This window comes from Mastigoproctus giganteus, chromosome 11, assembly GCF_048544385.1.
Source record: "Mastigoproctus giganteus isolate SK-2022 chromosome 11, ASM4854438v1, whole genome shotgun sequence".
NCBI classification, from domain to species: domain Eukaryota; kingdom Metazoa; phylum Arthropoda; class Arachnida; order Uropygi; family Thelyphonidae; genus Mastigoproctus; species Mastigoproctus giganteus.
This window is the reverse complement of record NC_143585.1, coordinates 169439143-169465086: the sequence shown is the minus strand read 5'-3', so window position 1 is coordinate 169465086 and position 25944 is coordinate 169439143. Positions and strand designations below refer to the sequence as shown.

The window sequence follows — 25944 nt, the reverse complement described above, 5'->3', positions numbered from 1 at the left end:
TTGTAGCGTAGTGTATCTTTGTGTATATTTGTAAACAAACTGCAAATTATTAAACCGAAATTTAATGCCTAATGACTGCAGTTGTTTTCAGATAGATTGTCGCGTCGTGTCAGCTTTATGCGATTATCTCCATCTTCACGTGGATCACAGAGCTCGACGGATTATCTGCACTCGATCACAATGAAGCCTCATAAGACACCCACATAAATCATAAAAATAATAATAAACGAAAAGTTATGTCATAAACCATAAAAAAAACCATGGCATAACTTTTCGTTTAAATCACATTCACGTCGCATGAGTGTGTTCGATTTAGAACTCGTTTATGTTTACTGATTTAATTTCAGTTTGAAACCAATAATTCATCAATAATATTTCATTTATATTGTTTTATTTAACAGCAATGAGTAAATAATGAAAGGAGTATTTACATTCCGTGATACGGCATTAAAATAGTGGCAGTAGATTGGAGAGTACAGATAGATAGATGGTGATGCTTTTCTGCTTGTGCATTCGCTTCCAAGGAAATGTGGGAACAAACGTCTTAGCAAGAGGATGCTTTCCGAAATGATGGAATGGATATCAGTTGTTTACCCGGGACCTCCAAGTGTCCCTGAGAGACAGAATAGAGAAAGAACTGCTCTCATATATGTTTATTCGATGGTGCTGGTAGAACCCGGACAGGTGATCGGATGCTGGCGTCAGAATTGTCATAGAAGGTTCCTGAAAATATAAACGGTTTTTATATTCTGCAAAATGTGTAAAAAGATAACGACAATTATTAACAATAGTATGGACATTGATTTTTCGGTTTTTATCCGTTTTTTTTTTTTTTAAACTTCCATTATTTAAATATACCTTGAATACTTTGGTCTTCGTTTTTAGCCGACACTTCAGGAAATTTGAACTTCGACTTTACTGCTGCTTGCCAAACTACAAAAAAAAAAAAAAAAAAAAAAAAATCACGTTATTGATTAATACCTAACACTTCAACAAACTAAAATATTTCTTTCATGTTTTGTTGAAAACTGCGCAGTTGCATAGTTGTCAACAGAATTCCTCGAGTCCCAAAAGTTGAAATATTTTCAGTTTCTATAGTAAAATAAATGCAAAAAGAAATTATTGTCGTAAAATATGCTAATGAGACCTTTTTAAATACACAATATTTCAAACATTAGGGGGAGGGTCCCGAAAATCACTGGAGCCCTCGATACCAACTGATTTAAACACTCTTTTTTTTTTTTTTTTTTTTTTTTGCCACAATTAATGATTAAGTTGCATCATTCTCGCTTTCAATTTCTGATTTTGTTTTTAATCTAATTTCCTTTCTTCTTTCCTTCTTTGTTTATAGTTTCTGAGGTATAATTAAGATCAGAAAGTGTCAGGGAGCATGCGTTTTTTGTGCCACGTTTGCTGTGTGGATGCCTCAAAATCGAAATGTATGGATCAAATTAGAGTACTAATAAATTATGTTATAAATCCCGATGTATTGCTTTCCGTACCATTTTCTAGAATTCCTTTCTTCGTCCCTTTTGACGTTCATATTAGTCACTTCCTGTACTTCCTCGGAAAAATGGCTGATCGGGACAACTCTTATTGTCTTTTAAGGGTTTAGCGTTGATATTAAGAGAAGGACATGGAAGTGGCACGTTTTATCAAATGGACAATGTTGTAAATTCTTCTGCAGTTTTCTTTATATATGATGAGTTGGCTTTTCATTAGCGACACCTATAATCGTATCACCACGAGAACGAACTCAAAGGATGATGGGATTATAAGAGCATTTTTATTTTTCGATTAATTATATAAAAGCTGTAAAAAAAAGCAGAACAGCTTTTTATATTGGGAAATTTAATGGGCTTTTTTCACTTCGTGGCTTAATTAGTCTCAAGGGTACATAGCAAGGTTTTTGTCCGAGAAACGGATTTTTTCGTCCAGCAAAACAGGCAATTCGATCAGAGAACACACGCAATTTACAGGCCCATTACGCAAATGGTATATGTAAGAAATTACCGGGTGACCCTAATATCATAGTTTTATAATAGTGATGTACGTATTGTGTTGGGTTCTGTTCTCTGGCATTTGACTGTGCGGTCCATAGTAGACTGCATATTACGACACACACCACTGGAAGGTAGCAATGGTTATCCGTTATTCGCTGGCTAGTCTCCGCCAGGGTCGCCCGAACTTCCTGGACAGAGACAAAAAAAAAAGGGGGGAGGATATGTGGAAAGTACAGAATGTAAGAGGGAAGGGGGAAGTCGTCGGAGGGATTCCCCTGGTTTGGAAGTGGAGCAGGTGGAGCAAAGCCCATATACCCACATACTTCACAAGACGAAAGGAGGGGGATAAACCCCAGGAAGGGGGAAGAAAGTCACGCAGAAAGGGAGCTGTGTTGGTTGCCATAGGTGAATGGGTGGTGTGTAACCACAGCAGGATACTGCTAACCCAGAACTATATCTGAGCTAGCAGTCCTACCTTGTGACCAAAACTCCAGGGTTTGCTGTCTCTGGTGATTTGTACGTCAAATCTGGTAGAATTAGTACGTCGATAACTGCAGTAGGTGTGGTTGTCCCTGCTAGTAGCGAACTGGAAAGTCTAGGTAAGTGTCCCAGCTAGTTCAGAAGTTGTGGCAGGTTGCGCTGGAAATTCTGGAAGTAGTGATCGCTGGGTGAATAATTCCTGGGCAAAACGGAAAAGGCTTAATCGTAGTACTCCTCGCTAAAATATAAAAATTCTCTTCCTTGTGGTTGGTCCCGAATTTGAGTGATGAGTCGGCACCGAAGATCCTGGTTACGTTGGACAGAAGTACTCCCAGTCCTCAATGAGTCCACAGTGACATTTGAGATCCTCAGTAATGCCCATGGATGCCAGTTTGCTGTTGACAGAGGCGTGGCCCTGAGGAGAAACCTAGTAGCCCTGGAGAAAACCAGTGAGACGATGTTTGGGTAGCCTTCAGAGATATCTGGTATGAACTTGTGGGTGATTGGTCTTTTATTAAGGTGATCCATCTGGATTGCCAAGTTTGGGCAAGGAAGGCTGCACAGCGTGTCTTCTTCCGTTTAATATTAGCAGCTGTCTATTTAAGAATGGTGGCCGGGAGACTTCTAGAAAGTTGATGGTGGAGGCCTCTTTGGATATTTTTCATGTTCTTTGCATGACCTCCAGATCCAGGGGGAGAGAACCAGCCAAGACCTGAAGGGCAGGATTACCAACTATGCAGCCTGCATGGAGTAACAAGGAGGACGGTTGTCTGAATTGAGTTTAATTTCCTCATGTTCTTGTTGAGGGTGTCACAGTTGATTAACACCCCAGCACAGTATGTGATTATGGGCAAGAAAACATCTTGTAGAAAAGAAGAGGTAAGGTACAATACGTCAGGCTTCAATCTCTACGACTAACTGGCAATTTCCTAATTTTGGTATGGAGAGATAGGTGTGGAGAGAAGGTTGGGATCAAGAATAACACCAAGACATCTTAGTTCCGTTACCAGATGGATGGTTCTGCCAGAAATATTTATATGAGGAGGTCTAGTTAGCTGGAGGGATTCTTTGAGTATCATAGATTTTTTTTTTTTTTTTTTTTTTGTAGGAAAATGTGGAGCTTTTGGGTGGTAGCCCAATCCTGTAGAATCTGTATGGCATTGTTGCCAGCAATTTCAATGGAAGCGCGAGAATTTCGTGGAACAGTAAGGATAAGATCGTCAACATATGCCTGGGAAGAGACGGGTCCAAAATCAAGGTTGAGGAATTCTACATTCTACATCGATGTCTACATTCCAACGGAACGGGCCAAGGCCCTAATAACACAAAACTATTTTTACCGACTGATTCCTCAAGTTGTAATGATCCATTTGGTAAGAGTAACACCAATTACAGTGCGCACTTCCACTACTCCAAAAGGAGTCTGAACACCATGTGGCGAATCTTCTCTCTTGTCTGAAAATAGCGTAATTTTAATGGACACACACTTGTGGATTTAAATAAGTTTCTTGAAGCATATGCGTGCTGGTTCATAAGGGTGGTCATAATTCAGTGATCACTCAGTGTAGGTAAGAAATTACCCGGTGACCCTAACATAATAGTTTAGTTTTAGTTTGCTGGTTCATATCGGTTAGTAAGATCACGTAAATCGTCTTTTGTATTACGAAAATCACTACAATTCCATTTAAAGATTCTTTCCATTAAGCGATTTTGTTGGTTGTTTTCGTTTCTTTTCACTTTTTAGTTATTCATTTTGTTTGACAATAGCCATTCCGGTGGTTGGAAGCGGCGGGTGCAGTTTCGTAGTTTCTGTTACTTTAAGTTTTATTGCCGTTTTGTTCTGTTTTGCTGGAATGATAATTGGGGTGTTATTGGCTTGGTCATTTCTTTTGTTGCAAAGGATATTGTTTGGATGCGGAGAACAAGGAACGTGCCCAATTGGCGATTGATATATTTGGAGAAACTATAACAACTGTTTGAATACCTATTGATTGAAAATTCGAGCAGATGTGGCAATGTAGGCTTTGGCTCTGTTTTGATTATTTGTCTTTTCGCCTCTGTTCTCCACTTTATATTTATGGATTTTTTTTTTTTTTTTTTTTTTTTTTTGCCTTCTTTCCATAGTTCACATATTTTGGAGAACACCGGGTAATTACTCTTACAATTTGAATAATGGGGAGGGGTAGCAGTGAAATCAGATTGATTGTGCTTTGACCCACAATTAACACATACTGACTCACGTCGATAGACAATTTAGGAATGTACATATTTTTGGTACTTGTAACACCTGATGCGGTTCGCGATGTAAGGCCGAACATGGCAATGGAGATAGCCTGCTTTGACAAGTGTTGGTAGGATGGCAGAGCTGAAAGTGAGGATTTTGCTTCTTGTCCGAACAAGAACACCGTCTTTTTGGGTCATGATTCTCCTTGCGTGGATGACTCTTTGTTCACATAGCTCTTGGAAAATTTACTTCTCTGATACAGTTAAGTCCCATTCTGTGATTACTCCCATTGAGGAGTAGAGTAGCATAGGGAGTAACTTTGTTATATGGATCTTCGTCAGCCTCTTTTTTGCTGTGTGTGTGTGTCGACCATTTTCTCCTGGCAATGAATCATCTCTCTCTCTCTCTCTCTCTCTCTCTCTCTCTCTCTCTCTCTCTCTCTCTTTCTTTCTTTCTTTCTTTCTTTCTTTCTTTCTCCGTAGAAAAGTTTAACCTTCTGCAAGATTTTTCTCGTAAAGCCATCACCAGACGCGGACAGATCATTACTAGTTCTTCAGTTCCTGGAACTACTCCTATCCTGGTTCCCCCTTCAGTCTAAGCCACCACCTTCGTCAATACCGTCATCTCTATTTCAAATAACCATCTTAATCTGACCCCTACTTTTCTAATTCATGGTGGAAGTCTTTCTACCATCCACCAACTTTGCCTTCAATATACTCGGCAGTCACACTGTCACTTCCGCGCTCCTCTCCAACAAACCTTCGCTTTTGTTTTGGCTCTGCCTGGTAAGCTCAGGCGGGGGAATCTGTCCAACAATGAGTTGGACAGATTCCAACTCATTGTCATAAATCTTGATCCCACTCAAACTCCCTGACTTGTGACTCATGAAAACTAAGGGCCAGTGGTGCTGGAGAATCTGCTGATGTGGTCCATCCAAGCTCCTTTGTCAAGTCTCTGATTTTTGTCACTTTCATGTGTGCAACGAGGCAACTTTCCCCTGTCCAGTGTGTCTTTCATATAGCAGTTGATTGCTCTAGATTTTTCCCTATTAAATATTGCTCTGGCCCTCGAGTAGTTAATTCTCTTTTGTGTATCATTTGACAGTTTCCATTTTCTGTGCAGAGTTTGCTTTAGTTTAAACAATGCAGTTAGGCTAGAGTTCCACCAGGTTTTCGATCTTGGTGATATACTTACAACTTTGGAAGCCGCAAATTCTGCAATAGAGTTGATCCAGCTGGTTAAGAGAGAGTTGTTGCAAATAAGGCATCACGTTTGAGTAGACATTCCCACGGGATACAGCTGGCAGCAAATAAGCATTTATTTGGGTCCGGAAAGGCTGGCGAAGTCACAAGCTGGCTCTTAGTTTTGGCATTGAAGTCCATATATGGTAGCATTATGAGCATTGCAAATGGGCTATAATCGGATGGAAAGAACATTCCGGGGGGGGGGAGAAGTACAACAATTATACATTTACAGAATTAGGTCAAATCTATTTTCACCTCTTGTAGATTGATCGTTGATAAGAGAGATGAAGCATGGCTACAGTCTATCTAACATGGTGTCCAGTAGGTTATTGAGCTGCGATGGAAGGTTGAAATCACCAGATACTATATGGGTGGCTTACACATGTAATTTGTTGAGAAGACAGTCTACTACATCATTTATCATTTCTACACTAGGGAGAGATGGAATGTAAACAACAGCTATATCTAAGAGTACTGTGTGGACTTTTAAAATGGCAAGTAATGCCTCATAAAGCTCTGAATCCGAGTAGGCTACCGAGATGATTTGACCTGCTATGTCACGCACAAACAGGGCTACTCCTCCACCCCTCGTTATAAATCTGGATTTGAAGTAGGCCTTGTATCCAGAAGTGTCAACAGCGACTAGAGACTCTTGATGTGGCTGGAGCCAGGTCTCGGTCTGCTGATGTTATCTGTCTTACCGAGCCAGGTCTCGGTAAGACAGTCGCGCTTCGTTGTGGTCCGCCTCCAAGGGTATCAGGACACACCTCCCTGCTACTTGTTGCTTCCTTGTATCAGGGTGGACACACACACACACACACACACACACCAGTAGCCTTACTAACTTGTAAGTCCGTTTTAAATTAATAAAAAGTAGCTTACCTATTCGGGAGCCATTACGCTGATCCGGATCTAAAAGGTCCAGTTCTTTCTCATCGTAATTTAATAAATTTGCTACTCCATACAGCATCATCATCTTCCGGCACTCTGAAAGTATTTCTTGAATCAGAAAAAAATAATGAATGATATTAATAAGTTTTATTCATATTAGAAAAAAAATTAACACAAACCCACAGGAAAAAGAGACATTAATGACTTTTAACAGCATATTTTCATAATATGCGGAATACAGCCAAAACTGAAACAATGATGCATTCAGGTAAACCGTATGATAAAATACACCACAATAATAATTAGAGAACAGTCGGAGAAATTACTCATAAAATTAGAAAGAAATGGAAAACACTCCGATACCGAAGTGTCCCAAATTAAAGATATTATTTTATCAAAATTGTGCCATACAGTTATTGAAAAATATGTACAAGAATATAAAGGATTCCTTTTGGTTGAGGCGGTCAGTTCATCACCGGATGTTGTCCGTAGTATCTCTTCTTTCTTGACTATCTCAGCGTTCACTGCCAGGCGTCTTTGGCCTAATAGATGCCAAGGGAGGAGATCAGTAACAGTTTCACTTTTATTTTATTTTAAATTTATCCTGTCAAGGGTCTTGCTATGTTGTTTTCCTTCTGGCGGTGTTCTTGAGAGTCATAACGATAAATTTGTATGTGTCCAATATGTATTCTGCTGGCAGAATTTATCCAGATCGATGACCAGGTTGTTGATCACATCTACGGTGTTTCCTGAAAACATGCGTCTCAGGCCTTTGAGGTCATTAAAACTGATTCTGATTGAGAGCCTTCGATCCACTTGATTTCTTCCAGCAATTCTGGAAGTTTTAATGAGGCCTGTGATATCAGAGGCGTCGAGGCGTCCTGTGATTAGTCTGGCCAGTGCAAGTAGGTTCGGTGCCACAATCTGTTGTTTTCATGGACTGACTTCGAGATTGATGTAGATTTGAGGCTTGGAAATAGTGTACTGGCTGCCAGTTCGCTGGTTGAGCCATTTCAGGAGCCAGTATTCTAGGCTGAGGAACTCGTTGAAATATGTTATAGGAGCAGAGGACCAAATAGTTGCTGCATAAGGAGGTATGGAATACAGACATCAAAGGACGTATTTCTTTACCAATTCAGTGTCACGAGTCTCCGTTAGTTCCTGATGGATGGCCCACATAGCAGAGTACATTTTTGTTTTTGCCTTCAGGAGGCGAGCCTGGAAAGTCAGCCCCTCATCCCATACTAACCCGAGATCCTTTTGTGCTTTAACTTTTTTGAATGGGTGATCCACTGATGGTAACATTTGATATCATTGAATGACTTCTTCCAGAGGAAAGACTTTTTAGCTGTCTTTGCTTGATTAATCTGTAATCCGATAATCCGATTGTTCAAGTTGATGGTTCTTTTTATATGCCTGCAAGGTAGTGCTAAAAAGTTCTTAGTGCTAAGAACTTCTCTCCACATCGTAGATTTTAGTCAGAAGACGTGACGTAAAGTTTCAGATTATCAGCATTTGAGTGGAAGTCAGTTTGGGAAACCAGGAAGGGCTCTAGCGCTGCGTAAAATAGGGTTGAGGGCAGGACTCCCCTTGTGGAACACCCCTATTAGTAACGCACGTTCGCCAAAAGCTGCAATATGAGATGTATAAGCTCCAGGATTGATTTAATTATGCTGAGAAGATTTCCTCCAATGTTGAAGTAATGCTGGAGAATGGTAATTAGAGCTGTTATGTCTATTTTGTCACAAGATGCTTTTATATCAAAGAAAATAACATCAAGCTGTGTCCTGTCGTTGAGAACTCTCTGGATTCTAATAAGGGTGTCCATGAGGTTATTATTAGTAGATCTCCCCTTAATCTCCGTACGGAGGATTGTGATTGAAACAGTGGTCTGCAATGGAGGGCTGAATTGTTTTTTCAAATATCATAAAGAACCCGCAGCTGGTGGCAACAGGTCTGAAGGGTTGTGGGCGATTGGGATCTATGGGGTCTTTCCACATTCTAGGATTTTGTTGAAAATATCGACCAGGAGGTCTATGATATATGTACTACAGATTTTTATTAGAAACAGAGGAAACCGATTTGGGCCCTCTATAACTTTCATTGGTAGTTTTTTTTTTTTGTTTTTTTAATGATCTCTAAAAGGCTTCGGGTAATGGTTAGGAATGGTAATGGAGATTTGCAAGGAGGGCTGAAAAGAGGAACAGGGAGTTGTGAATGTGGTTGGTCAGTCTGTTAAAAAATGAGCTCAATCCATTGTTTAAACGTTTCTTGCTTCATAGTGATGTAATTGTGGCTTTCTTTTTGAAGTCTTTTGGATCTTTTCAGTTTATCCAGGGAAAGTTGGTTTCAGGCTAATCTTTTCTGTCTGAAGAAAAGAGCCCTTGCCTTTTTATAGGCATTGAAGTGTTCAGCATCAGTAGTTTTCATCCACCGTTGGTAGGCCTTCTGCTTCTTGAAGAATGATATTTGATGCTGTGCTTGCTTTCTCTGGACATCCGTGATTATTTTTTTTAATGCAGAAATAGCAATCATCAGTGTGGTTTTTCAGTTCTCTCCACATCGTAGAACACGTGCGGAGAGAACTGGTATGCTTTTAATTTTTCCAGTTAAATTTGTGGCGCTCGTAACAACACATATGTGGAGACCAAGTTTTGATCACCAATCACCTGATCGCCAATCTTGCAACCGTAGTACAAAGAATATGCATGTAGATTTTCTTTCTCCGAGATTTTGTTGTAAATCGTCCACATACGTAGCAGAAAGCGTCATGGCAATTCAGACACTTCCTTTGTTTCTGCTGAAACATTTTAATAGTACAATGCTAGGCAATGCCTTTCCGTTACTGACACAGAGAGGTGCGGGACAGAGACAAATTTGAACACGTTAGTCCTCCCCATATGGGTAAATGCAAAAACCGATGCGTGTAGAAGTTGTGACGTAATGCGAAATTTCAAGAATTTATTTCGAAATCTACTCATAAAAATTGGCTCCAAACACTGATAAGTTTCCCAATATAATAACGGACCAATAGATTTTTTACGTAGAATTTTATAGAAAAGGCGAAGAATATTATTAGTTCGCCTTGTCGAAAGAGGTCTCAGACGATATCAATACAAGTAATTTTGATATCTGCATTAAAAAATTTAATTTGTCAGTCACGAGCAAGCATGTTTTACTGAGTTTCGTTGAATCCTCTCCGGTGAGATCGCTGAAATTTTAAAGGTGAGATGTCCACGTCTGATCACGAGAGGCGCTAAAAGACAGAGTAAAGTCGTGTCATTCCAAAAATGTCAGCGTACGATTACCTCAATTAATCAATTTAAATCGTTTATGAACGCCAAGACATCTCATATATTGATAAACTCGTATATTGGTACCGATGGCCAGAAATGACAATCGAAGATTAGCTTATCGCAAAAAATATTGTAAAATGCACGACTCATTAGAACTGGGTAATCGTGTTAATTTCGAAGAATTAAATTAAATTAAAACCAATGCCAATCAGAAGAAGGATATTTAAATATTTCGAGGGCTGGTATCAAACGACCACGTGTATTTCTTAAACGCAAGATAGAAGAGAAATTTATGAATAATTACAATCCTTGGATTTTTAGGAGTGCTCGAGTCTAATTCGGATTTACAATTTATCACAGAAGAATATTCATGCGCAACATATGTGGTCGAAGATGTGAATAAAACTAACAGAGGAATAGGCAATGGAAAATTTTAGAGCTACAAGAAGAATATCCTGATATGGATATAACTGATCTAACACGAACATTAAGTATAGATGTATTGAATTCTGTGGAGATGAGTTCACGAGAGGCAACTTGGTATTTATGACGATACCCAATGTCCGTGTCTTCAACAGCGATTGAATACATGCCAACGGTATGGCCACATGAGCGTCAGAAATTACGTAAATCAATAGCTGAATTGGATGAACAGCAAGTTAAGAGTGAGTCTTTGGATATATGGAAAGATAGTATTTTTGATAAATATGAAAAACGAGGCTAAACATTAAAAGATATAAATCTTGCGCAATTTACTGCATATTATCGAAAAGGAAATGACTGATGGGTGAAAAGACAATTTCCTAAAATAATTCCGTATCGGAATTATAATCAAGGAGAAGAATGAAAATAAATATTTTGAACTTTATGAAACCAACAAAGAGATAATTACCTTGAGAAAAAAACAGTTCGAATCTGTTATTGGTATTGAAAAGACGCTAGCAATTTGTAGGCAACGTATCGAACTTGATGAGAATGATGAAAAAGGACTGGCGGTGGAAAAAATTAAAAACATCTTAAATCAAAAGAAATTGATGATGATTTCTTTACCGACAAGAAAACTATTGATGAAGAGATGATAATGGATAAATATCATCTGTCGTTAGGAAGCGAGAGAATGTCTTATCATTTAAAGAATACTGTCGTGTGATGAGTAGTACTAATCTGGAACGACCTTCCTTCATACGTATTTCCTGAAAATTACAGAAGTTCAAGTCCAATGTCAACAAATATCTTCTTTCGTCTTCTCAACCTCCAACCCAAGCACGGTACTAAGCACTATAGGTTCTAATACCTCTCGTGTTTGGGGTTTTCATAAAAAAAAAAAAATAATAATAAAATAATTAATAAAGAACAATACGCATTATTACTTGAAGCTATCTATCGTCAAATTGATAATCAGATACATGAACCGATACAAGTATTTCTCACTGGACCTGCTGCTGCTGTGGAAAGACATTTACTTTTAAATTATTATTATTTTTTTTTTTGATGGAAACGTATAGAAGCCATTGTAATGTATCAAACAAACTGGTGTACAAAACTTAAGGACCAGTCAGGTTTTCACCTGTAGCTTCTCATAGGAGTTGTCGGATATGGGAAAAGCATACCAAAGAAACCTCGTGAGGTACAGAAATGATGAAGGAAACAACACCGACACAACAACGGAAAAAACGGTACAGAAGGACTTTATTCAAAAAGGGCAACATAGTACTGGCTGCCATGATACAGATGCATCACTGCCAAAGATAGAACAAAGGGAAGAGGTGGTCCTCAGTAGGAGATATAGCCACCCCTAATGTCGATGCAGGCTTTGCACCACTTCTCCATACTTAAAACAATGTTGTTGATACGTTCTTGCGGTAATATCGTCCATTCCTCTCTCAGTGTCATCTTCAGCTGGGTGAACATTTTCTGGTGGGTGTGGACGTGCCGCTAGGAGCCTTCCGAGAGGGGTCCAATATGTGTTCGATGGGATTTAGATTGGTGGGGGGAAACGGGCTGGCCAATCCATACGAACAATGTCCTCACTTTCCAAAAGCATATCAACAGCTGCAGTGCGATGGGGTGTGTCGTTATCATCCATAAACACGAACTCGGGGCCAATGGCAACTTGGAACAGACGCACATGGGGAAGGATTACCTCAGTACAGTAGCGTGCACCGGTTACAGTATCTGAATTTGTGTACTTCCATCCAAGATAACGCCACCCCAGACGAGAACACCTCGACCGCCATATCGATCCCTTTCGGTGATGTTTGCGGGGTAATACCGTGTGCCAATCTCTCGCCAGATTAGTTGACGTCCAGAATCGCTGCTGAGACTGAATCTACTGTCATCAGTAAAGAGTACCTACCCCCACTGCCCTGCTGTCCAGTCCTTGTGTTCGATGCACCACTGTAACGGTGTCTCCGATGGGCAGGTGTTAAAGGGACACAGCGTACTGCCCGTCGGACAAACAGTCTACCTTTGTGGAGTTGCGGTTTACTGTGGCTAGGAGACTTCACCTTTGTGGAGTCGCTTGGCCACAGTAAACCGCGATATCCTGTCATGTGCAGCTGGTTTGCAATGGGTCCCTCTTGGCCTGTAGGAGTATATAGCGATCATCATTGGGCGTTGTTTTTCGTGGACGATTACCACTGGTCCTTCTAACAGCTGTACTTGTCGTTCTGAAGGCCGACCACGCACGTGAGACGATGCTATGGGCGATACCGAACTCTGCAGCCACACTTCGACCATCCTCGAGCTTCCCAATTATTCGACCCCGCGTAAAATCATCCAGGTGTCTACTGGCCATTTCCATTTCGTTGTCTGTAGCACTGTATGAAACCAAACGAACGTCTGTAACAATCGTGCTCACCATTCGGTAATTTGCGCATAACTGCTGAACTGCTGCTTTTATCTGTTTATGTGAGCCCTCTCGTCACGATTCAAATGTTTTCTATTTCTATTGAATGGCTTTCTATTTCACGGCCACAGTTATGCAAATCGCCACAGGCTGTTTCTTTTGATTTTGTGGTTGTAACCTTTACAAATAGTGTTGGTCCTACAGTTTTGCACACCAGTGTACATATCCTATGGTGAACGGTATTTTATTTTGGAGAGTCCATCGTAAAGTGATTTGATCGTATATTAAATTAAATTACTTATCATATTTAGATTAAATTAGTTTTGAATAAATACTGTACTATACATTATTATTCGTGGTATGTTTTTTCAGCCTAATTTAACTCGGTTACAAATCATAAAATGCTGTTCATGATGAAGTTTGTCGGGGATTATAATCTCGGTGCGTTGTACTGTACTGTATGTGTATTTTGTATCTGCAAGACCAAAGTTGGACTTACGTACATGAAAAAAAAAAAACCGATTGAGTATGTAAGCTGAGGAGTGCCTGTATTTTGAATTTGAGGACGACGAAACAGTTAAACGAGTTTGGATGAAATTTCCTGAGTCAAAAATAGGACTGTCAATCTCGTTATAAGCAATATGTGAAAATTAAACATTTACATCGTCAATCCGTGCCTATTATAAAACGATCAACTACGATTCCAATCAAGAACAATAGGAAATTAACATGTAGACGTACACAATTTCCTTTAGTATGTGCTTGTGCTTCGGCTATACATAAATCTTAAGGAAGGACCTTCGACAAAGTTGTATATAATTATGAGAAAGATCATCAACAGCAACTTGTATACCTGGCTCTCGAATGACCTCATTGCAAGGTTTATATATTACAAATCCCCACGGCAAAGCTACTAGTAATATAGAACTTCGTGCTGAACTAGATCGCTTGAAAAATAATAAGCTACAGTCTCTACAGGATGAACTACAAGATTTCATATGAAGTGGTATGTTGATATCGTCAATGAACGTACAAAGTTTATGGACCCATGTTCCAGATATCAAAACGGCCACAATCTTACAGTAATCCAAAATATTGATATTAAGTGAAACGTGGTTGGATAATGATGAACATATATTACTTAAACCATTCCAATATGTGACTCAATTTAAAAGGTTGGATGTTCGTAGTGGTGGCGTTGCGATATATCAACGTGAAGGTTGAACTATTATCAGTACACCCACCACATATCATTACACAACGTAATAGCAGTAATGCGACAGTGGTATCAGATCAAATTGGAGACATTTGTGGATCTTTATGCAAATTCAATAGTGAATCTATTTTCATCGTTTCCATATACATCACTCCAGAGATGTCGTTAGATATAATTCAAAAATTCATAAATAAGAATTTGATGCCGTATTCCATTGAAGGTGCACAATTGGAAGAGCCACTGGATCGTATACCTGTAATTGGTGATTTCAATCTAGAATTAAATTCTGAGGCTGGAAAATAACTCGAGAAATGACCCTTGAAGACCATTGTCCTTGTTTTTATTCCTGATACAGTCAGTTTATATAACCTGCACCAGTTATTAAGTTCAAGCAAAACTTGCTGTGACCTGGTTTCTAGTTGCACCTGTGAATATCCTTCAATAAGCAGCACAAGATTATAGGCATATGCTAACATCTGTATACTCGAAGTCCAGTCCCTACGCAACCAGTCCTCCAAAACTAGGTTCCTCATTAGTGGTCCAAAAACCGATCCTTGTGGGCATCCCCTGGTCACCTCTCATACGATAGAACCAACCGACGACTTAACAGTCACCGTAGGTGCGTGAAATAGTCTGCGGCTCGATTGGAACAGATCGGTTGTTCTCGCTGATGAGTACAGAATGTGTAGGAGTGCCTATACTTGCACAGTGACTGCAAACAGGGTCTCTGCGGTAACATGTTCTGGCTGTATGACCAAATTCCTGACAATTATAGCACAAGGTAACTAAATGAAAGTCATTGAACTTATACGACATGAAGCCAATGAAAATCCTATCCTACTGGAACAAATGATCTCTAATACCCCTTGACACCTAGATGACCCAATCAAGGTAACACATTTTTTTTCTTAATAATGGCGAAAGGGAATTAGATGAAACGCGGTGGACAGATAGACCCGTTAATAACGCTCAAAAACTCGCCAGTGCAGTGTTGCGGTACTGTCGCCTCACAGCAGATTCCAGTTGCAAAATGGCGGCTACCGTGCGAGTGTGGTCCAAAATAGGTGTTCGTGAAGTTATTCGCTTTTTTCAAGCAAACGGGCCTTCACCAAGTGACGTTCACCGTGAACTGGTTGCTATGATGGCGAAAAGGTGATGACAAAGAAGCAGATGTTTTTGGTGCAATGAATTTAAAGTGGGGTGTGTTGACATTGAAGATCGATATCGGGAGGGTAGGCGTGGCCACATTGTTCTGCGAAATCCACCAATAGAACGCCAAGGCGTTCTATTGGTGGATTTCTTGCCGAAGGGAGGAAGAACCAATGCATAGCTTTACTGTGGAACATTGGAAAAACTGAAAGCCAATATTCGACGCAAACGACCAGGACTCCTGACAAGCGTTATGATTTTGTTGCACGACAACGTAACTCCACACCACTCGTGAGTGGTTGCGCCGTAATCGTTGGGAAATTCTGTCACATCCCCCTTACAGCCCACATTTAGCGCCTTCAGACTTCCATTTGTTCTGCGCCTTGAATTCCATTTGTTCCTCTGAAAAAACACCTTTCAGGAAAGTATTTCACCACGGATGGCACGGTCTTCTTCAGTACTGGTACTGATAAACTGATCCATCGTTGGGACAAGTGCATCAATAAAACTGGAGATTTTGTGGAGAAGGAGTGCATGTTCACTTATTTCTTGGTGTGTAATTTCAACTTCGTATTATTAAACATCGTCGAGAGAAAAAATGTGTAACCTTACTTTTCGGAAACCCCTCGTAGCTTTATTAACACCACAAAAACGGACAAATATCTCCGTCTTCATTTCCTCCCTGGAGATGTTCATATTTATGATGGCGCTGGGGTATCATTATACACTTCTGGTTTTTTACTGCTCTAATATTTTCTTTAAATAAAAAGTAATATTAGCGAGTCTAGGTTAAAGAAATACGTGGATTTGGTAGAGGAAGCTGTTGGCTTTCTGGTTTGAATATTTTTAGTCAAGAATTGGTAAATATGTAGAATATAGATACAAATTTAGGTCGCGACAGTTGAACGTTCTCAGAGCATAACTGCCTTTAATGGCTCCCTGTGTTTACAGGGGTGTTGAAATTTTGAAATGAGAACTAATATGATTCAAAATTCTAAGGCCTGTTTCTTACTGACAGTCTTATCTTAGGTCACGGCATTCAAACCTCTAGCTCGGGATTACATTTGTAGAGGTAAAGGAGGTCCGGTGGCAAGTATTTAAATTATTGATAGTTTTCCAGGCCCAACGATTTTAAGTCAGGTAACCGTTAACAATAGTCTAAGTTGGTCGTGAAAGAAGAACTCTTGCACCATCTCTTAAACATCGGTCATAAATGTAAACTGTAAAGGAGGATTCAATAAGCATGCTTTAGGTAGCATAAACTGTACTACCGTTTGCTTTGCTCATAAAGTATACGGCTGTGGATTCTCACCGTGGATGAAAGGATAATGGCTAAGGGTTTAGAAGGCGCAAAGGACATAGGTGACATTAGGGAAAGACAATTGGGGACAGAGATAGATGCATGGGTTTAGTTGAAGATATGGAAACACAGGAAAATACAGTAGTTATGGAAACAAAGGACAATAAAATATTGTTGGGTGGAAAAGAATGATTTTGTTGATAATGGGATATTGCTGAATGATTTTTGCTTTCACACAGCAGGGAATAATCAAGGCATACTGAAGGGAAGTAACGAATGCTTGTGTGAAGGATTTTCGAATGACAAGGTTGTTCTAGATACAATCTGTTCAGGAAAATTGAATAACCTTGGAGAAATTAGTGGAGTTATAAATAGGGTAAGAGATATGGCTGGATTTGGGGATGATGAAGTTGATAATGGAGAGGATGAGTATAGTGAAATCTACATGTCTGTGCGGAATCATGAGAAAATAACAGATGCAATATCCGGCGGAACAGTGCAAAGAAGTTCTGGAAAGGGTAGGCCGAATAACGTTAAGAATAAAACCGATAGAACATTAACTAGACTAGATGAGCTGGTAGTAATTGTGAAGTCAGATATGAAATTTTCTGAGCAATGCAGACAGGCTGCTAGAGCAGGCCATGCGGCTTTGTCAATGATATACGGGAATTTTGAGAGTTGGGAAAAGGAGATGATTATCCACTTGTATAAGGCAATGGTGAGGCCGCGCCTTGAGTACGGCGTACAGGTCTGGAGGCCTCATTTTAGGAAGGATGTAGATTTGCTTGGGCGTGTACAGAGAAATGCAACAAGATTGGGAAACAGTGGGGCCCTCTTACCAGGAAAGGCTTAATTTCTGAAAATTGCAGCTTGTGGAAACTAGGAACCTGTGAGGTAATCTAATTGAGGTGTATAAGGCCTTGAATGGATTGAGCACGCTGAATTCTGATGGGATTCTTCTGCTTGCTCAGATTACGAAAGTAAAGGGGCATAAATTCAAATTGAAGAAAGGTAGTTGTAGAATAGATGTGCGGAAATTTGCCTTTAGCCAGCGGGTGGTTAATTACTGGAACAAACTTCAATCTGTCATTGTGGAAGTTGATAGCTTAAATAAATTCAAGGAGGAACTGGACAAACTTTTATAGGGAATGGATAATCTCGATTCCAGTGAAGTGAAGGTTAATGGGCAAGATATCGAAGAAGTTGATGAATTTGATTACTAGGGTCAAGAATAAATAAAAATAGTGACTGCTCAAACGATGTAAAGAGACGACAGGCAATTGCTAAAAGGTTGGTTGCTGATCTGATAAAATTATGGAGAGATCATTATTTGCCCCTAAAGACGAAACAGAATCATTGATTCGTTAATTTTTCCAATTGCCACTTATGGATGCGAAGGACGGAATCTGAAAAGAGTTGACAGGAAGAAAATTGAGGCATTTGAAATGTGGTGTTACAGGAGAATACTGCGTATTTCTTACTTAGATCAAAGAACAAATGAGTGGGTATTGAATAAAATTGGCAGGCCTAAAATTTTTCTTCATATCATCAACAAAAGAAAACTCGAGGTTTTTGGTCATATAGTAAGAAGGGAAAACTTTCTGTTGAAGAATATAATGGAAGGGAAAAACCGAGGGGAAGAGGTGCAGAGGAAGACCTGCAACTAGGTGGAAGGATGGGATCAGTGAATTTCTGGGCATGACACTTTGAGATGCTGCTCGTATAGCACACGATCGATGTAGTTGAAGGAACTTGTTGGTGGTCACAACAGCTCCTCAGGGAGCTATGTGCCTGGAAGAAGAATACATAAGCTCATACGCTTGCCTTCTTGCATCACATGCCACTATTACTAGATACTCAGTATCTATTACTAGGTACTCAGCAGGAAAGCAGAAGTGGAGATTTGCAGTTGACTGGTGACTTGGGAATGGTTACTCCATTCTCTTCCAGAAGTGTCTTCCGGCTGTTTTAGAGCAGTAGGCTTAGAAATAGGTTTAATAGAGTGGATGAAAGTTCAAGGGGCCTTACCTCGCGGGGCACGGCTACGTCGCCATGCTGTAAAGGTAAATGTGTTCCAAATGTTCCAAAGTAAGTACAATACCAGTTTGAAGAATACTATGCACAGTATTCAAAAGGATCCTGACTTTGCCAAGGCAAATAGAAATTTGGAGAAGTTGTTGAAATGCACACCACCTGTTTCCCTTGGTTTGTCTCCATGCGATGGAACACAGAGTATGCTAGATCAAGGGGACTTTTACCTGGATCGTACGAGGGAAGAGGCTAAATTAAGGGCAGAAATGAAAGTCGGGTATGCTTGTCTTCCTCATCATTGGATGGGACAGGCGGACATGTTCTGATAGTGAAAGCAGCTGAGGGATCAAGATTGAAAAATAGTGATGAAGTGCGTTTAGCAGTAACTAAAGAGCTTAAAAGCAGCTTAAAGAAAATTAGGATAAGGAGGCTTCGGAAGATTAGGGATAATGGTGTGGTATTGGAGATGCAAACAGAAATGGAGCCACAAGAGGTAAAGGAATGCGAGAGCATTAAACGATTGGGCGTGATTCTCCCGACTCCAAAAGAGCTAGGGTGAAAAATAATATTGTATGATGTGGAAAAAACGATGAACAAGGAAGACCTGTTAGAAGACTTGTACAACAGAAATTTAGAGAGGGGGGGGGGGGGGAGAATCATCAAGAAAGAGAAGAATGATGATATCCAGCTCAGGACCCTAGATGTACCAAGCCCATACTCATAAGATGTGAGCCTGTGGTTTAATATACTTGTTTAATACACTTGTCTCCACTGGTCCCCCTAAAAACTAACACAAACTTAATAATTAACGATATATAACCACGTAATGACAATGTTCTATTTTTGTATTTAATTCTTACGGGTAAGAAATTTAATCTCTAAATATAAATAAACATTCATCAACAAAAATTAAATTGTACTTTGAAAAGGGCATAATTAATGGTCAGGGACTGGTCCAGGGGTCTGCTTCCAGCAGGAAACTATACGGCAGCGAACTTCAGCATTTTATCTGTTTCTGTCCACAAGCAAAAAAAAGTTGGACGCCCCTGAGTTAGTTGGTGTCGCGTGAAAGTCCCGAAAACTCTGGTTTGCGAACCTACGAATGCCGTCATCGTTTAAGGGCATTTCCTAAACAACCCAATTCAATCTAAATAAAGACAATTAAATTAATTTTGGAATTATTACCTAAAGCGTTCCTACCTGGAAGGGAAGAAGTCTTGCAGGACTCTTCTACAAGATGAACAAAAACGTACATGAGGCGTCCCATCTGAAATGTACGTCGTTAATTAGCCATTGTCATAGTTTTATTTACTCTTTTTTATTGCTTTATTTGTTTTCGTGTTGTTTCTGATTCACTTTCTGGTTTAATTATTAATTTGTGAAACAGCAAAGAAAATACATGATAAAATACATAATAAAAAACAGCATAACAAACGCAATTTAATAGACTGTACAGTATTTGGATGTTCAGTTTGGGGAATCACAGCAGGTGCAGACGATGTTTGTGCGGTAAATAAGACGACATACGTACGTCGATATACTCGCATCCCATACTTTTGTGGGTGTGACGAAATACTTACGTCGTCATATCCACAAAAGCTAAGCTTAAGCTGAGATCAGCGCGCGAACATGTATGTGCGAGTGTCGAAACATTGAAGGCAGCTGCTGCTGTATTGGATCAGAAGCAAAGTATTGTAAGATGATGGGAACAGGTTTTGTCACCTGCGTAGACCACATGTGGACGGACAACGACTTTAGAATGATGCCTAGCCCTCAGCAAATGCCAGACTTGTTTCGCGGGTGAAATGCGTCGATATTAATCGTATGGTGCAAGGAAGCCCTAGGCTTTTACTGCCCCGGCAAAAAAAAAAAAAAAAATTGACTCTCTTCTCGCGTGAGTATCTGTACAGTTGAACTTTGAATTTCCCCAAGCTGTCAACCTTAACCAGCCATGGAAGTAAGGTATTCCAATAATTAACAACACCCCGGCTAAAAGAAAACTTCCTTCAATCGAGCCGAAACGTCTCTCATCGTAACTGAAATCTGTGACCCCTCTTCTCGAATCAACCCGAGTGGATGGATTATCATGAAATTTACATTTGGACCCTTTGGAAAGGTTCGATTCGTAGAGTCAACCCAAATTTCATTAAAATCGAACTAATCTGGCAATTATTATTTCTTTGTCCGTCCAATTCGTCTGTCCGCATGTGATAACTGGACACCCTGTGACGTATTTTCATGAAATTTTATATTTCACTCTGTTATAGAACGATTTGTCAACTCTTCCCAAACTTCATTAAAATCGGACCAAGAGAAATCCGGGAAATATTATTCATTTATTTTTCATACATATCGCATAGGAAATTCCTTATACTGTATGTGTAGCTGAAGCACTAGATATTGTTTGTTGCCATTGCCATGCTCTGAATTTTTGCTTTTTTTTTTTTTTGTTATAATCGTGAATTATTACTATTTGCTAACGTCCCTGAAATGTGACGCACAGCTTAAATTAACTAACTCATTCATTCTTACTTTCATCTCTCAGACCATTATATACTTCAGTGAAATCTGCAAGTTTTCAGTTCTACAGCTCTCATATTCGAGGTCTTTCCCCATATGGATGCCTTTTTTGCTGAACTCACCAAGTGCGTTGCTCATCTTTCGACCCTTTCAAGGAGCTCACATCGAGGGCTTTTTTTTTTTTTTTTTTTAACAACGGTCTCCATACTTGGACACAACATTCCAAGTGTGTTCCAGCTATCGATGTGCGGAACGAGCTACAATACGTCTTCCTAGGGCGTCCCAAATGTGCTCGAGGGATTTCAGATCGGGGGAGAGAGCTAGCCAATCCACACGGATGATACTTTCATCTTTCAACATGGCTCAACAATATATTGAGTTGTGTTCTGTTATGCACACAGGGTTGTTTCGGGTTTCTCTTTTTCACAACACACTAGAACCCTACAAGAATCCGTCTGGAGCCTAGACTCACTTGCAAAGAACTTCCAAATACGATGTCCGAGTGCCCACATTCTTCTACTTCTACTCAGTCAGGGCACTCAGTGCCACGCACACAAGCCGTAGGTCTCCACGCAGAAAGTTCATGTATAGGAGATTTTGGATGGTTTCAGTTGACCCCACTGACATCGTCTTTTGTAGCTGTAATTCACAAATGAAATGGATTTGCAACGTGGCTGAGTATTTAATGAAATGGTCGCGCGCCTGTATTTGTTGGAGAACTTCTGCTACGTCAGTTCGTGCCCATAATGGATATCAATATGGTACTTTACTCAAGTAATTGTCGTAATGGCATCAGTAGTGATCCTCTTCTCGCTTTCCTGCCAGACCGCATTGCTCGAAATCCATTTACCATTTCCATCAAAGAACCTTACACAGAAAGAAAGGAAGAACCTACATACCTTAGCACTCTTCTACACTAAAACGCCGTAGCTGAGCTCAACAATATCGATGTTCTGCAGACCTTCGATACCATAAATATTTCTGGAAGGAGGGGGTAGAGAGAGTCTGTGAAGAAACAGCATAAATAAAAGAAATAATAAAGGCTTGGAAGGAAATCTATGCGTTTATTCAACTGTAGTCTATCGTCAAACATTACCACCGAACGGAATTGCAGTAACAGCCTTCACCATATAAAAATGGCAATCACATACGTCGATCTGCAAGCAGCCTTTGATGCTGTGGGTATACCCCTGTCCATTTGTTCGAGAATTATTTCTCCGTTGCGGGTGATGTCCTTTGGTTCGTCAGTGCCATCTTACAAAAAAGAACAATCATTTTCCGACAGAAACAGAACAGTGTCAAGGAAAGATTTCTGCAGAGTTACCTCAAGGGTGCGTCCTCTCCAGGTTATTATTCGTAGCCAAACTTGTTCCCTTTCTTCGATAAAACCGTGACATCTTACGCAATAACCTAAAAATCCTCAAGGATCGGGCCCACTGAGCAATGAGCTGATATCAGCCGTGTCATCGGTTCGAAATTAACAGCTACGAGCATATCTTTAACCTTAGAAAGAACCCATCCAAGTCATCCATAACAGTGTGCTCATTGAAGAATCACCCACTGAAGTCTCTGTATCTCTTAATAATTTGGAAATATGGGTAGTCACAGCCGACAGTGACGGCGTTCCATGCCCAAATAGAACGACTAACCAAAAAGTTTCGCAAACTCAGATGGACTACCAAATAACAACTGCTGCATACAAACGATCCGGTACTTGTTAGAAAGATCATTTATTCAGCAACGTACTCTGCCACCTTACATGCAACCGAAATTTGGGTCTCCGTTTCTAAGACCGTAATTAAAAAGACTACACTAACGAATACCGGCTGCTGCGGTACGTCACCAATGAACTATGCATCACTCTATAATAGAGAACAACCCAGATGGCGCATTCTCTGGGAATTAAGAAATGCTAGCTTTGCTCGCGGAACGCTTCACAGTCAAGATGTTCTCCGGAATGATCGACACTCCAAACTCCTGGGAACTGTGTTCAACCGCAGAGGGACACCATTATTATCAGGCCGGTATTAAAATAGGCTTGTGCCGACTGGCAGGTTCCTTCCAACTCAAGTGTTATCAACTCTTCAGGCCCACGACTGCGACTGCAGGAAATTTCTGGAGGACTTAAAATACGGGCGGAAGATCCTGGGGAGCCTTCCTCGTCCTAACTTTATCTTCCGGCAGTGACGGCGACATTCCTCTTCTGCATGACACCGTCACCAGTTTCCTGCTACCTGAAACTACTTTTTGTGTTGTTTTATTACCATTTTCTTTCAGCATGTGTGTAACCGTAATTTAACTTATTTGCATCTGACGGAGTACTGCCGATTATCTTGATGTAGAGGACCTGTTAAGTCCTCTATTTTGTTTCGCGAAATCCCTGGCCAAGCTGGCCGTGAAGGGTTAAAATGTTTTAAAATGTTTGAGGGATGATTGGTGACCAGTCATCCATCAAACATTTTAGGATGATGGGTCACCAATCATCCCTCAATCAAGTTGTCAATTATCCGTAATTAAGACATTTGAATTTTATATTAAATAAAAAAGGAGTAATTTTTCTTTTCTGTTAGAAGGAAAAAATTGTCACCGAAAAAGGAAAACATTCTCACCTTTTCCTCGTACCTCTGCAGCTCCCAAATGGGAATTGCACTTGACGCAGCGTGCGATGCAAAAAGTCCGAGAGCCAACACCGCAGTAATCATGGTGGTAGCTTCCCGTGTCTCGCCAAATCGTTGAACTGGCCCGGAGTGGCGACTTACCGCGTTATAATCATCTGCTGGAAGGATTACACAACTGCATGTGCTTCGTTTCATCTCTGGTGATGGATGCGGAACTGCCGATGGGAGGAAAACCCAGCGGTCACCATATTATTCAGACGCGTGAAGGATCGCGAACATTTCAACCGTCAGTCAGGCTGCCGCGTGACGTCACAGGGTTTCGTCGTTATACGGGGCAACTGGATTTCCAACCGGAGGCATTCGCGTGCGAATAAAAAAACAAGAAAATGCTAAATGGGGAGGGAAGCGGATGAACTTGAGAAGGTAGGAGGCGATACCGCGACGCTGCTACGAAGAACAAGTCTGCTGCTGGGTTTTCGTCAGAAGCGACGACACCTGACTTTTCCATGGCGCCTTCTTGGCAAAACAAAATACAAAAATAACAACAAAAGTTGCAGAAATCATCCCGGGAATGCGACCTCTGAACTGGCTCCTGAAAACAACGTGTTGTTAAGGAATGTCAACTCACGCTCATCTCTCCAGGATTCCCTCCTCTGTTGCCAACTTTGGTAAGGTAACGTCCGAGGGTGCCGTTCCTTTGGCCAAGCGTTCACGGTGTTTCATAAGCGAATTCCAAGCGAGGCAGAATTATTTATTTTCGTCGTTTGAATTCAAAAAGGGAAGGACAACTTTGGAGAGGAACTATTCTTTAAAGACGAATATTTGGTGTAACGGAGGGTCCAGGGAAAAGGATTAATTAGCCCCTAATATGATTATTAAAGAAAAAGAGTGTGCTTAAATTATGCTCCCCATCTCTCAGGTTAAACCAAGCGTTTTGGATCTTCTCTTAATTTACCGTTTCGATAGGGAGTACTTCCAGCGTCTTTAAATTGAAGTCATTTTGTGATGACGCCAATCTTAATTGCTTCATTTTCCTCGAAATTGCCGCGAGGTTGTTGTCACGACGAACGAGCGCCTGCAGAGTTTGGCGCTTTTTTCTGCTTCCAAATATGAAAGACAAAGGGCCTGCGAATCTACTTGGTCACCATATAAGTGACTGTTTTTTAAACAGTGTAGCCAGATAACGAGTCTTTTTAATAAACTGTATTTGTATCAAAAATGTATTTGAGAAACGAGTGTTGGATTGCAATTTATCTGTTGAAAAGTCAGATTAAAAAGCAGCAGCCAAGTAAAGGAAAGTACATTACTAAGTGGATGGAAATCTATTAAATGTGTTTGTAAAGAAACAAGATCTTGTTTGTTTGAGAAGGAAAAGAAGGATAAAGTAAAGCAGAAAAAATTAAATTATACTAAAGGCCATAAGTTGCATCGACACTCTTATAATTTTCTAAGTCTAATAAGAAATTCGAAAAATATTTCCACACTGTAAGAAATATAGGAAGAACGACATCATAAAACGAAATTACAACTTCTTTGACAGTAACTTTTAAGTTAATTGCATTTTCTTTCTCTTTCTGTAATTAATACAAATGAAAAGTAAATACAGTTGTCGTCTTGTCAATTTATAACTTCCCAGAACACTTAATAAAACTGTATAGGCTTAATTTAGCCATTTAGTTTAATTACAACCGTATAAATTTTATTCTCCCATATACAGTGTGTACTTTAAGTCTCTTTTTTCTCTGCACGTATGCAAATATATCTTTTCACAAGCGACCCCTCGTTTAAATTATAAATTTAAAAAAATATTCGTAATTTGTTCGATTTGAACTATTTTTATTCCGTGTTGTCTTAAATATAAACATTTTTATAAGGAATTCTTTTTCTTTTCTTCATGTTTGTATTCTAATACCATCTAAATTGATAAATGCGCGGATGATATTAAAATGTTTTCAACCCGCAGTAATTTAAAACAGTGTCAATCATTACAACCTGCATTAAATAACTTCAACAGTTGGGCGCATTAAAATAATTTCAAAATTCATACTATACTTATCAATAAAGATCCAAAAAAGTTAGTATCATCTTCTTACCCTTACATAAAAAAACCAAAATGAAGTACAT

General features: G+C 39.9%; 1 protein-coding gene across 1 annotated transcript; it reads right to left on the bottom strand.

Moving 5' to 3' along the window:
* Positions 1-492: 492 nt before the first annotated feature.
* On the bottom strand, positions 493-24069 carry Reg-5 (Rhythmically expressed gene 5). The gene is made up of 5 exons (XM_090385154.1): positions 23812-24069; positions 19883-19949; positions 6834-6938; positions 859-933; positions 493-723 (listed from the first exon to the last, which is right to left on the bottom strand). Exons 1-5 carry the CDS (start codon positions 24013-24015, stop codon positions 644-646), a joined length of 531 nt encoding a protein of 176 aa, XP_090241280.1. The 5' UTR covers positions 24016-24069; the 3' UTR covers positions 493-643.
* Between the last annotated feature and the right edge of the window lie 1875 nt (positions 24070-25944).

Bases quoted from the DNA above. Each gene is read 5' to 3' on its own strand.
- Reg-5 (XM_090385154.1), bottom strand. From the start codon at position 24,015: ATGAAACGAAGCACATGCAGTTGTGTAATCCTTCCAGCAGATGATTAT. The intron at 19,950-23,811 runs GTGAGAATGTTT...CGTACATTTCAG, and splicing joins TGCAGAGGTACGAGGAAAAG to ATGGGACGCCTCATGTACGT. The intron at 6,939-19,882 runs GTAGGAACGCTT...AAATACTTTCAG, and splicing joins CAAGACTTCTTCCCTTCCAG to AGTGCCGGAAGATGATGATG.